The following is a 13,452-nucleotide window of genomic DNA, read 5'->3' as shown; positions in this document are numbered from 1 at the left end:
CGGCGCCCCGGAAAAGTGCCCGCCAACACCTGACAGCCCTATTAGCAGGAAGGTTTTTGTCTTCTTTTTCTTTTAAAGGAGAAAATAACCTTAGAATGTTGGCTGCTGTATAAGGTGGCTGTTCCAAACCATCGGGGAATTCATGGGCCTCCTTCCACCTGGGTCGCCCAGCTTTCACAGTGGCTTTAAAATGGTGCACTTAGACTTTCGGCTTCCAACTGCCGAGGTCGAATTTTTACTGCAAGAGGCAGCCCGGCAGCACCAGATTTCGAATACGTTTAGACATCTGTGTTTATTCCAGGAATCCAAAGTTACTCAGGCTGCCCAAGTCAGTTTTGTCTTCCTGGTCCAAGGAGATACCCTCAGACAGGAAGTTGCTAAGATGTATGTATTGATTTTATAATCACTGTGTAATTACTGTGAGCCAAACGAAATTTCTTCAGCAGAAATTCTTCTGCAATCGACAATGAGTGGAAGGTTGTTGGTAGTTGGATGTGAATAGTATTGACACTGTTTACTAGCTGAGCAAACTTGTCCACGCCATGAACCTTCTTTTGGCCTCAGTTTTCTCATCTTTAAATTGGGGATAATAATGAATCAATGCTGGGAGGATGAAATGAATCAATGCTGATAAAAATCAGGGCTGGCTCAGAAACAAGCCCGGTATAAGTGCTGGCCATCTACAATATCAGTTTGAATAAAATGGAAGAGGACCTTATGCTGAAAACAACGCTTGTTGTTGTATACACAAGCTCCTGAAAAGTTGTGCTGACAGTGTTTGGGTCCAAGGAATGACCTTTCTAAGTAATCTCTAATTGTCTTTGGCTTCCCATAGGTTGTTTGCGAGACAATCAGTGATTTCTCCCTGAAAACAGCAGTTAGCCAAGGGCATAACTCATTAGGAAAACTGTTTAAGGAATCTTCTTTTTGAAAACTTTCAAGTGTAATTATTTGGAAGTTGAATAATTACAAGTGGCCTCTGTAAATGGCTTTTCACCTGTGCAAAGCCTTCCGCAGTGTCCACACTGCTTTTTAGTTATGATAACTCCCATTCATACATGCCGTTAATTGTGAGTAGTTAAATCTGTTCCAAATTGAGGTTATATGGTCTTGACCTGGAACTGACTGTAGCATCTATCCAATCTAAACTTCTAGTTTCATGGATGTTGAAACCAGGATCGAGAATAGGCAAGAGAATGACTACTTGAGAGTGCTATGGGGAGCAGACAAATTCGAATGGGCCCTAGGTTTCAGGTATTGGGCTCTATGAAAGAGCAGGTAGACAGTTTTCTCTTTGACATAAAAGTACAATTTTTAAGTGCTCAGAATTATCATTGCCAGTGGCCATTACTCAGAATACTGCATTCTCCTGTCATGTAGTTGCTCCCATAATTGGAAATTAAACTTAGAACATTGTATAGTTTATAATTATTTCCTACAGTCATAGACCTAAAGAGGTAAACACTGGCATTTTAGTAGCAAAAAAGTAATACAATGGTCTGGGATAGTTAAAAATTTTGAGTGCCTCACCTTTTTTTTTTATTTGATAATATGTAAATATCTTTTGCCAAGTTTGTGGCCTACTGGCTCAGAAACAAGCTCGGTATAAGTGCTGGCCATCTACAATATCAGTTTGAATAAAATGGAAGAGGACCTTATGCTGAAAACAACGCTTGTTGTTGTATACACAAGCTCCTGAAAAGTTGTGCTGACAGTGTTTGGGTCCAAGGAATGACCTTTCTAAGTAATCTCTTATTTACCAGCCTAAACTCGAGTCATTGCTACTGTGCCTTGGGTGATGACAACTTTGAGAAAAGCCTAAATCACAACTACTCCAAATGCAGTTAGGAAATGTAGTGTGGTTTTAGAACAGTGTTATATAGACTGTGCACACAAATATGGTTTCCAATAAATAAGTGAGCCAGATGGTGTCTTAGTAATGGAGACTAATGAATCACTTAAATGCTATCATTTCAATATCCTTTTTTCTTCTGGTTTATATTTACAAGACCCTGAATTATCTACTTTTTTTTTTTTTTTAAATTCCTGGAGTTGAACCTTATTGCTGCTGTGTATACTAAGCCATCTCAAAACTCACTGCCATCCAGTTGTTGTCAACTCTTGGTGACCCTAATAGGGCAGGGTAGAACCGCCCCTGTGAATTTTCAAGACTGTAACTTTTTTTTATATCGTTTTATTAGGGGCTCATACAGCTCATCACAATCCATAGATACAGCGATTGTGTAAAGCACATTTGTGCATTCATTGCCCTCATCATTCTCAAAACATTTGCTCTCCACCTAAGCCCCTGGAACTGGAACTCTTTACAGGAGTAAAATACCTCATCTTTCTCCCACTACGCCATCTGTGTCAATCCTCCTTTTTGCTATCTGTCCACTTACCACGCATGTTGTCCCCAGGAGTATTCTGGCTGTACTTCTTCCAAGACGGATATTTTGGTTCTTTTAGCAGTCCATGGTATTTTAAATATTTTTCACCAGCACCATAATTCAAATACATAGATTTTTCTTTGGTCTTATTCAGTGTGCAACTTTCATGTGCATATGAAGCTATTGAAAGTACCATGGCTAGGGTCAGGTGCGCCTGAGTCCTTAAAAGTAACATCCCATTCTCATGATGTTACCTCTTTGTCCAGGTGTGAGGATTTGGGATTTCTTTTTTCTTTCTCTCTCTTTTTTTTTTTTCAGTTCAGCATGTTGGTTTCCTCTTTATTGATGTGCCTATCTCCCCCCATACAATTTTAGTCCCTTCCATCTACCTCCCAAATAGAAGGCAGTGAAAGGCATTGTTGGGGTTCTGGGCCCCTTGGGTAGTTAGAAAGGGAGCAGAAACCGAAAGCAATCACTGGATGTAAGACTGACAGCCAAGAAGTCTGAAGTGGGGTGGGAGAGGTGGCAGAGAAGGGTGAAGAGGAAGACAGGGAGAGCTGCTCGGGACCATGTCCACCATTTCTGCTCCTGCTAGGAAGGGCTGGAGAGAAAGCCGCAGGCATGAAGTAGTACAGGTCCTGAAGAAGGGAGGTGGTATTTGAGCCTGAAGGAGGGATGGGTCAAGAAAGGGGGGCTACCTTTCTCTTTGCAGAATGGAACACCCCCAGCTCCAGGGTAGCAGCTTCACAGACCATAGACACTCTCGTCACTGTAGGCACTGTATAGAAAGAAGTCTTCTTCATGGTGTTCCTGGTATAGCTGACCCATTGTGGCACTGGTGGGCGGAATGACATTGTCGACAAAGAAAAATAAGGCATCTTCAGCTCAGAGATGAATTCGCTTCCGGATCAAGAAGTAGAGTTGTCCAACTGTGAGAGCAGATGGTACCAGGTATTTCTTTTTGTCCAGATCACCTATCCGAGCTTTGGGCGCCTTTTCTGCTATCACCGGGACCCGGTCCGGATATTTTTTTTCAGATCTACTTGCCCTCAGCGCGGTGCTTCTCGAACTGATGCTTCTCTTTATACAAGAAATTCATCCCTCCCAGGAACTGTGCTGGACCGGGTGGGGCTGAGGGAACTGGGTGCCGGCCCTGACTCGCAGGCGGATCTTTACATTGAATTATAATCCATATTAAAGGCTACAATCTTTGATCTTCATACGCAAGTGCTTCCAAGTCCTCACTTTTAAGCAAGGTTGTGTCTTCTGCATATCACAGGTTAATAAGCCTCCCTCCAATCCTTATGCCACATTTTTCTTCATATAATCTAACTTCTCTAATTATTCACTCAGCACACACATTAAATAAGTATGGTGAGAGGATGCAACCCTGATGCACACCATTCCTGATTTTTAACCATGCAGTATTTTTTGCACAACTGCTTCTTGATCCTTGTACAAGTTCCAAATGAGCACAATGAAGTGTTCTGGAATTCTCTCTCTTCTCAAGGATATCCATAATTTGTCATAGGGAACTATATACTTAAAAAGACAAAATACATGGTAATAATTCTATAAGGAAGGCAGTGGTCCAAGGGAAACTTAGAGGAAGGTGACTCAAGTCTGAAAGGGCGAGGTGGCCACAAGTAGGCAGGGAGAGGGGAAAGGAACTAGGTAAGGGTATTAAAGAGATCGCTGTACTTGAACTGACTTTTGAAGAAGTTAAGATTGCTAACTTAATTATTTTGAGAGGGCCAGGGGCAGGCCAGAATGCTGAATTACAGCGAATGAAGGCGTGACACAGTGTAGTATTTCTGGGACTTGTAGTTCTGCCTGGTTCTAGTGTGCTGTCCGAAGCAGTGTCCATCTCAGCAGATGGGAGGTCAAGGAAGAAAGAGCTGAAACTTCCATTTGTATGTCTTTATTTAAACCTTTAAAAGATTCTACGTGGGGCTTTGGTCTTGTGATGTTTATAATAACACTACAAATATGATGTAGAAATAGTTTATATTATGTATTTTAATACTTAACCATGTGTCACCTACTTACCTACCCACCCACCTTCCGGTGTGTTTGTAAAGTAATGATGACAAAACTAGAGCTAAAACAACTGAAGTATGTTGTTTCAGTTTCCAAAGCCAGGTTAATTATACTAATGAATTTCATATTGAGCGTATGCCCTTATTATGAAGTTACACCTTATTTTGCTGATCATAAGCTTGAATTCAGTATATCCTGGTTAACATTTTCTTGATTTCTGAATTAAGTTGCAATAAAAAAATGGTACATGGAATGCATTAATGCAGAATGAACTGAAATATAGCTGAAGGCTATTTATGTAATTTTTTTAGTTGGCAGAATATTTCTTTTCTTTTTCTGGAGATAAAAGTACAAATGCTTCTTCACAATTTGAGCATTAAATGCTCAAACAATCTTTAGAGATTTCAAAATACAGGTAATAAGTGAAATAAAAATGACTTTATAGTTGACTGATTTTAATCTTCTAAATAGAATATTTGTTAGCTTTCTTATACTTAATGAAGATTCAAACTTTCAAATTAGCTAGAAATTTTAAAAGGGTGCCAAGTTCTCCCTTGTGGTCTAACTCCCTCTGAGGCTGTAATTCTATCTCTGCTTATCTAAAAATTTAAAAATTTTGGATCTTTGGTAGTAGAATTTAGTTCGTCTCTTTTTCAGAACTGTAGAATGTTGGGGTGTGATACTCCGTGCCATTCTGTTTATTATAGTTTCCCTTTTTTGAAATGTGTTATTAAAGGTTCAGAAACTATTCAAGTGCAGTTTTGAAAGGATGAAGGGTTTTAGTTACTAAAACATTTATGCAGTACTTTCTTATTCTAAGACTTAGGGGTTAAGGAAGCCAGTCCTTGATCTCAAGAAGCATAAAAGCAGGTAGGAAGGAACACAGACTGCTATGTCAGAAGGTAATAATATATGTGAAAACCATGTTTTTCAATCTTGCCCTGTAGTCAGAATACCAGAACACTTTATTTGCAGAGCATTTGATATTTTCCCTGAGTGATACTAAAGCCTTAGATTATGGGAGGAAGCCCTAAATGAAGAGATTTCTTATCTTACACCATGGTTTGTTTTCTCTATCAATTGGGAGAACATAATCACTTTGGGGTTTTTATAGTAAAGCTTGTCTCAGCTTCAGAAATAATAGTGCTCTGAGGGAGTAGACTTTGAAAGTGAGTGTAATGAGCTTTTAGAACAGGCTAGCATGCAGAGGCTGGTCAGGGACTGGGCAGGGGACAAGGAGCGCTTGATTTTATTCAAAAGGGCATAAACCTTTGTTCCAGGTAGGTTTTGAAGAGTGGTGTGAAGTATTCGTAGGTAGAACCAAGTTAATTTGAATAATTACTTAACTGTTCTGTGCCGGGTAGTATGTAAAACCTAGTAGATATAATGATAAACAGTTAATAAGACATTATCTGGTACTTCAAGGTGGTAGATAAACAGAGAAACACTCAAGTAAAGGTATGGAGCCAGGTGACCAGAGTATTTGGGGTCACTAAAAGGGCCATGGTGGTGCAGTGATCAACCACTAGACTGCAAATCAAAAGATGGGTAGGTTGAATCCACCAATTGTTCCAAGGGAGAAAGTTGTGGCAATCTACTTCCATACAGTTTACAGCCTTGGATTCCCTATGGGACATTTCTACTCTATGGACTGGAATCAACTCCCAGGGAGTTTGGGTTTGGGTGAATTTATACCTGGTGGTCAGAGTGTAGGTGGGGAAGGCCCTGTAGTAACAGGTGAGCCTACAGCGATAGGCCTGGGCCAAATATCAAGAGTCTTAAATGCTTGCTGAGGAATTAGTCTAGACAGTATAGCTCTATCACAGGTTTTAATGAAGGGAGTGCTGTGACATATTTTGAGACTTGAAGGCTAAAAATGTAAGGAGAGAAAATGAAGCTAAAAGTTAATACCAGGACCTGTAGAACTAGAAAGGTGGGAGTAGATGAACAAAAGGTGGGGTGCAGAAGAGTGGGATGCCCAAAACTATTTTGAACAATTGAGGCTGGTGAGGAAAAGTGGCCGTGAGAGGTGGTGTGCATTTGAAGCTGCCCAGCTGAGAATTATCAGAAAGGGAGTTCTCTGGTGGAGTTGCAGAGTGAACAGTTACCCTGCAAAAGGGTACAGAAATGAGAACGGATTGATTGTCCTGGAGAGTCCAGGGGACCAAAGGCAGAACTTCGTGTGAGAGTTGACTGTCTTCAATCTGGAAAGAGAAGACTAGAAGGATTTTGAGTGTGTGTGTGTGTAGTTCATTGTATTGTTGGGCATAGGTCAGGCAGAGCACAGGGTTACCGATGCCTTCATACTACAGGGTTTGCAGCTTGTCCAAGGTGCTGTGATTGGGTTTATTTGACTCCAGAACCATCTTGGGTCAGGTAGTTCTCAGCTACCAGGCCCTCAAACTCTATCAGCATTAAGCTTGATGCCACTTCACTTCTTAAAAAGATTTGGATCTTCTGGTGCCTCAAGGTCACTGCATGAGGCCTCCGGCACATGCTCCTTGTTAGGAAGGTTGGTGCTGATGGACACGAGAACTTGGCCAATTTGGACCCTAGCCACAGTGCCTTGTGGTTTTCTAGAGTCACCTCACACCCCAGTCTGTAGCCTGTCAGCCCCAGCACAGGACAGCATCGTGATGTGGATGACATGGAAGGGGTGGAGCCACCTTCTGATGCAGAAGCCATCTTTGGCACAACTTTCACCATGGACTTGTTAGCACAGTTGCAACAGCCTGAAATGAGGAGAGCTGCTTGTCTTCTTCCTGTATCCCGTGACCACAGAGTGTGAACTCATCCACCTTCTTCGTACTGAGGTCAATGATGGGCACCTTGGTATCAGGGACAGCTCAGCAGAAGTAAATCACTGAGCTTGTCTTCCAAAGTGCCTCTGGGTGGGTTTGAACCTTCAACCTTAAGGCTGGTATGGTAGTACAGTGCTTAACCATTTGTGCCATTGTGGCATTCTTAAAATACAAGGATAAGTCAAAAAGTATTGTGCTAACGTTTCAATTCATTCTTGCATAGGCTTATTCCAAACAAAATGTGTTTGAGCCTGTGTCTGCGATGAGCTGGTGTCTGCGATAAGTTCTGCAGCCAAATTCTCTCAGTAAAACGCTTGTCCTACTCATGTAGGTGCCAGTAAAATTCACAGCCGAGAGGTCAGCTCTGAAGGTTATGGCAGCTGTTTTTTGGGCTCCCTGATGGGGGATCATCTTGATCAGTTTTCTTGAAGGACACAGAACAATCATGGGACTTACTATGAAGGTTTGAGAAAAGGGAAAACTGCTGGTGAGGTAAAGGCCAGGAGAGTGGCACCAAAGAGTTTGCTTTCATCATGACAGTGTGAAGCTGTTTTCTGTTCCAACTTTTATTGTGAATTAAATGGGGTTTACATACCAGACTGATGTTTTTGTAATTCAACAACTTAAACAGCTTATCAGACCTGTCAGTGACTTGCCTGTGTCCCACTCCTCAACTTCACCCCGCCCTCCTCCACTCCATCTTCCTCTTACCTTCCCCTTCACCCAAGGTAGTAGCTGTTACTGCCGTGGAAGGAGGATGGATGGGAATTTGGGTGGGGGAGGTAGGCATATGTGGAAGGTTTAAAAGTAATTATTGATTTCATTTCTTCAGTTGGGCTGTGTAAGTATATATACTATGTTTCTTTAAAAAAAATCTTCAAGATTACTTAACCCTCAAACCTAAATAGAGGTCTGAGAGGCTTTAAGAAAGGAGAAAAAGTAAAACTGAAATTGACTTAAAGTCTTTAGTAAGAAGTTCATCTCAAAAAAAAAAAAATAATCCTGTCTACCCTCTGGCTAATTATTTCCTCCCTTTTCCTCTCACCCCTGCTAACCATCAAAGTTTATTTCTTTTTGTTTGAAATCTTTTCTTGATTTTCTTTTTCAAATAGCAGTAGCCCTTTTATGTTTGACTAACTTTATTCAGCCTGTTGTCTTCCAGATCCATTCAGATCGTGAGCTGTTGCATCACTGTTCTTTAATGATGCCTGGTGTTCCATTGTGTGTATGTTTCAAGTTTGTTTATCTACTCTTCTACCAATCGGCATTTAGATTGTTTCCATCGTCTTGCTATTGAATAGTGCTACCATGAACATGAGTGTGCATATATTTGTGCTACATTCTTTATTTTTGTAAGATATTTACCGAATAGCACTGTTGCTGGGTCATGTGGTATTTCTTTTCCTAGTTGTCTGCAATAGTGCCATACTGCTTTCCACAGTGGTTGAACTGTTTCACAGTCCCACCAGCAGTGAATGGGGGTTCCAGTCTCTCTCTCCCTCCTTCAGCATTTGTTGTCCTTTGCTTTTTTGAACTTTGCTGTCAATTCTGGACCAAGGTGGTATCATTATTTTAATTTGCATCTTCCAGGTGGCTAGTGATTGAAAGAATTTCTTCATGTTTGTTGACCACCTGAATTCTGCCTGTGGTGAACTGTCAGTTCATTTCCTCTGCCTATATTTCATTTGGGTTATCTGTTTCTTGTTGAGATGTGGAAGTTTTCTATAGGCTTTAGAGACTGATTCCTTGTGTGATAGTCATTGCCTCCAATGTTTTCCCCGTCTATGGGTGAAATCTTTTGATGAATATATTTCTTATTTTTAGGGACCCAGTCATCTATTCCAACTTTTTCTGTGTGTTTTTTCCCTTATGTTTGATAATGCTCTTATGTATTGGGGGCTCTAAGTTACCCTATTTTTTTCATTGTCTATCTCTAGTTCTAGGGTTTACATTTAGGGCTTTAGTCTATCTTGAGTTCATTTTTGTATATAGAGCGAGGTATGGATCCTGATTCATTCTTCTACAAATGGAAATTCAATTTTGCCAACATCATTTGTGGAAGAGACTAGCTCTTCCTCATTTAGTGTGATTTGATCCTTTGCCTAAAAATTGGTTGCCTGTAGGTAAGTGGGTTTATTTCTGGGTTTTCTGTTCTGTTCCATTGGTCTATGTATTGCTTGTTGTATTAGGTACCAGGCTCTTTGAATACAGGAGCTTTGCAGTAGGTTTTGAGATCGGTGTTTTAGAAGTTTTCTACTTTGTTATTCTTTAGTAGTGCCTTGCTTATCCTGAATCTCTTCCCATGTAATGTTGGTGTGTTAGTCTGCGTTGACTGGAGAAACAAATCCAGGGACATTTCTGTGTGCAAGAGAGAGTTTTATATCAAAGTGTAATTGTATATTAAGAAAACAGCCCAGTGCAGATCAGCCCAGTGCAGATCAAGTTCATAAGTCCAATATTCGCCCATATGCCCCGTACCGGTCTATAAATTCCTCTTCAGACTCAACACAACACATGCATTGATGAATGCAGGAACATCACAGGCCTGTGGGTGGATCCAGTGACTGTGGAAGCATCTCTGGGGCTCTTGCTGGCAACAGTGTGGTTCCATGTGGCTTATCAACAGGAAGGTGAAGCAGAGAAAGTGTGTGTCCTGCCTCCAGGGAGGAAGACAGGAGTTCCCAGAATCCTCAGGAGAAGGCCATCCCCACACAGAGGCCTCATTAGCTATGACATGATTGACAGGCTAGACTCCATCCTTCTCTCAAGTTGACAGGAGATTATGTAACTGCCACCGTTGATTATTTTTCTCATCTTTTAAAAGAATGATGTGGAGTCTGAATTAGAATTGAATTATATATTTTTTGAATTATATTTATAGATAACTTTAGATAATATTGACAATTGTCACAGTATCTTTCTGTCCATGAGCATGGCACAGTCTTCCAATTTACGTAGATCTTTTTTGGTTTCTTGTAATAGTGTTTTGTAGTTTTCTTTGTACAAATCTTCTGTTTCATCTTTTGGGTTCCTATTGTAAATGGTATTGCTTTCTTGGTTTCCCTTTCAGTCACTCTTTAGCATACAAAAAAAAAAAAGTTCAGTGATACCCAATCGATTCTGACTCATAGCAAACTTATAGGACAGGATAGAACTGCCCTGTGGGTTCTGAGACTAACTCTTTACAGGAGTAGAAAACGTCATCTTTCTCCCTCAGAGTGGCTGCTGGTTTCAAACTACTAACCTTGTGGTTAACAACAGCCCAATGTATAACCACTATACCCCGGGTTCCTCTTCATTAGTACACAGAGATCCAGTTGATATTTGAATGGTCATCTTGTACCTGCTACATTTCTGAATCTTTCAATCATTCTAATGGTTTTCTTATTTAGTCTTTGGGGTTTCCCATGTGTAGGATCATATCATCTGCAAATAGACTTACTTCTTTGCCAATTTGAATGCCTTTGATTTCTTTTTGTTGTCTAATAGCTCAACCTAAGACTTCCAGAGTAGTGATAAAAAGGCATTCTTGTCTGGTTCCCATTCCCAAGAGAAATACGTTCAGTTTCTCCCCATTGATTTACTCAGTTTATGAGAGTAGCAGATTTCAGTTTGTCATACAGCTAGCTCTATTTTAGTTTTCACATCTTCTCTAGATTTTCTCAATAAATTATTATTGTCCAGAGCAAATAATGACCATTTTCATCCCAAGGAACTTATATAATAATCTGAATCTTTAAGATTCATGTTAAATCGGGGAGGATGAGGAAAAAAAGAAAAGCTGATAAAAGAGGGCTCAAGTAGAAAATGTTTTGAAAATGGTGATGGCAACATATGTACAAATGTGCTTGGTACAATTGATGTATGAATTATTATAAGAGCTGTAAGAGCCCCCAATAAAATGATTGATTAAAAATTAAAAAGAAAAACCTGCTAAATCACTTGAGGTTCCTTTTCTTTTTAATTGGACAAGGGGTAGTATTATCTATCACCAAGCCCTTTGTTATATCATCTCCCACCTGAGACCTGGGAATGTTCCAGAATTAATTGCCCTTAAAAATCAGGATTTTCAATATACACACTTTTAAGCAAGACTAAGGAAACCCAATAAAATGTTAGTGGTGGTTAATACTAAGTGATGCGATCCTGAATATTTTTCACTTTTGAAAAAAAAGTCTGTACTTGAGATTTTCTACAATAAACATTTTATAGTAAAACCTTTCTATTGGAGGAAAATTAAATTTTAGATAATTTAACAAGTTGAGTAAACTGTATGGGTAAAAGTCTGGGTAAAGAATACATCTCTCCAAGGCAATAAGACAGTGTGGAAAGTTGTAACTCTGGGGAGTAGAACATAGGTCAATTTTCCCTTCTACTTGGATAATTGTTAATTTTTATCCAGACAACATATTAACTTTGTTTTTGTTTTGCAATACCTTTCAAGCCTGAAGGGCTCAGAATATCTTTCGTACTTCAAGAACTTGCTAGTTAAAGCTTTTGAGTCTAGCTATGATAGTACTTTAAGAAAAAAACTTTTCAGTAACTTCTTTCACACCTTTGTAAATGTTATGTCTTGAAATTTGCATCTGTTCATAAACATAAGCATATTACCAAAAAAAAATTTTTAAAGGATGGGTAGTGAGACTGCAGATTGAAATAACCAGTTGAAGGTAAATTGGCTGAACTATTACTATACTTGCTAAGTACTGTACTATGACTGCTCTTCTGGGCGAATTTAAGTCTTCTAAACTGGATTCAATGAAAAACATTGCTGAGATACGTCTGAGTTGTTATTTAGCACATGAAGTATTACGCAGTCATCTCTTGTAAAAGGATAGCTCCTTCCCTCAGGCACATCTCATTTGCTAGAAACATTTTTCTTCAAAATAAGAAAATTTTCATTTACTACAGTAGTAGTTTGGGTTTGCAAAAGCTCTGAGGGGTTACAACTGACTTTATTTTACAATCTAATGCAGCCGAGAAACATGTGCCGTGTGTTCTCAGCTTTTTGAGGTAGATCTCTAAAGAAAAGTCTCTCTCACAAAATGTGGAATATTCTTAAGGCATTTCATGTGTTCTGTTTCTAAAATTGCTTTTCAGCTTTAATGGTAGATCACCTAACATATGGTAAAGTACACTAAAATTCTGCCAATTCTTAGTGAATTATGGGCTTTTCTCAACATATTCCCTAAAGGTTACAGTCTGCTACTTTCTGCCCTGATAGAGAAAAATAGAGCATCTGAAAATTTTTACATAAGAAATGGCTTTCCATAGAAGCAGTTCTACGTAGTTTGTGTCCACATTATACCACAAGACCCAATTTTTAACATATTTTGCTAAAAATGGAGGTTTATCTTTACGGAATGATAAGATGGTTTTATCAAGACAGAAAAATTTCAAGATTTTATGGGGGTATTGATGTCCTCCAAGTTTGAAATAGAGAAAGTCCTTTTTGAAAGAAGTCTCTCACAGTATTGGATTTGAATAGTAAAACTATATTGCATGCCAGGTATTTGCAAACTTTTATTTGTGGTTTCATTTTCTATTTTCATTAAGTATTAAAAGGAAAAATCATGATATTAATTTTTTTAAAGGAAGATATATTAGAAAATAAATAAAATTGAAGACATGTTTTATACTTGTCTTGATTATTTGTGCTTGAGTCAAAGCAGGTTTAAATGTGGTTCTCTTCCCATGTGGCACCTCATTTCTTGACTCCTCAGGTTCTTTGATGCAACCTTATCTGCAAGCTAACCTTATCTAGAGTAGCGCCCTGTCCCCCTAACCACTGTATTATTATTATTATTTGCACTTAACTGCTGCCTAGCATTGCAATGTGGACTAGGCCTTGGCCTGCTAACTACAAGGTCAGCAGCACCAACCCACTCAGTCCACTGGAGAAAGATGAGGCCATCTACTTCCATAACCGATTTACCGTCTTGGAAACCCTAACACTGGGAGTTGGGATTGATTTGATGTAAATGGGCTTGAATTTTGCGTGATACCGTCATATGACTTGTTAAGGTGACATCAAGTGAATTTCAACTCACAGTGATCCCTAGAGTAGGACATCCCCATAGAATTTTTTAGGTTGTGATATTTACACAAGAATGGAATGTCATATCTTTCCTTTGAAATCTCTGGGTGGCTAGGTTTGGACTGCCAATCTTGGTTGCTAGCTGAGTGCTTGAACCATTTCACCAACAACGTTCCTTATAATC

The 13,452-nt window shown here is 39.4% G+C and overlaps 1 protein-coding gene and 1 pseudogene across 1 annotated transcript in view; one reads left to right on the top strand and one right to left on the bottom strand.

Moving 5' to 3' along the window:
- Positions 1 to 3,134: 3,134 nt before the first annotated feature.
- On the bottom strand, positions 3,135 to 3,489 carry LOC101660371 (annotated as a pseudogene).
- A 3,588-nt stretch (positions 3,490 to 7,077) lies between these two features.
- KIAA2026 (KIAA2026 ortholog) overlaps positions 7,078 to 13,452 on the top strand; it is a 70,833-nt gene continuing 64,458 nt past the window's right edge. Inside the window, exon 1 of the mRNA XM_013005649.2 lies at positions 7,078 to 7,142. Within this exon, the coding sequence (XP_012861103.1) occupies positions 7,078 to 7,142 (65 nt within the window). The remainder of the gene's footprint in view (positions 7,143 to 13,452) is intronic.

This window comes from Echinops telfairi, unplaced genomic scaffold (assembly GCF_000313985.2).
Source record: "Echinops telfairi isolate 266 unplaced genomic scaffold, ASM31398v2 ScPeMD7_25;HRSCAF=90, whole genome shotgun sequence".
Taxonomy (NCBI): domain Eukaryota; kingdom Metazoa; phylum Chordata; class Mammalia; order Afrosoricida; family Tenrecidae; genus Echinops; species Echinops telfairi.
Note: the sequence above shows the minus strand (reverse complement) of the source record. Positions and strands in the feature narration are given on the sequence as shown.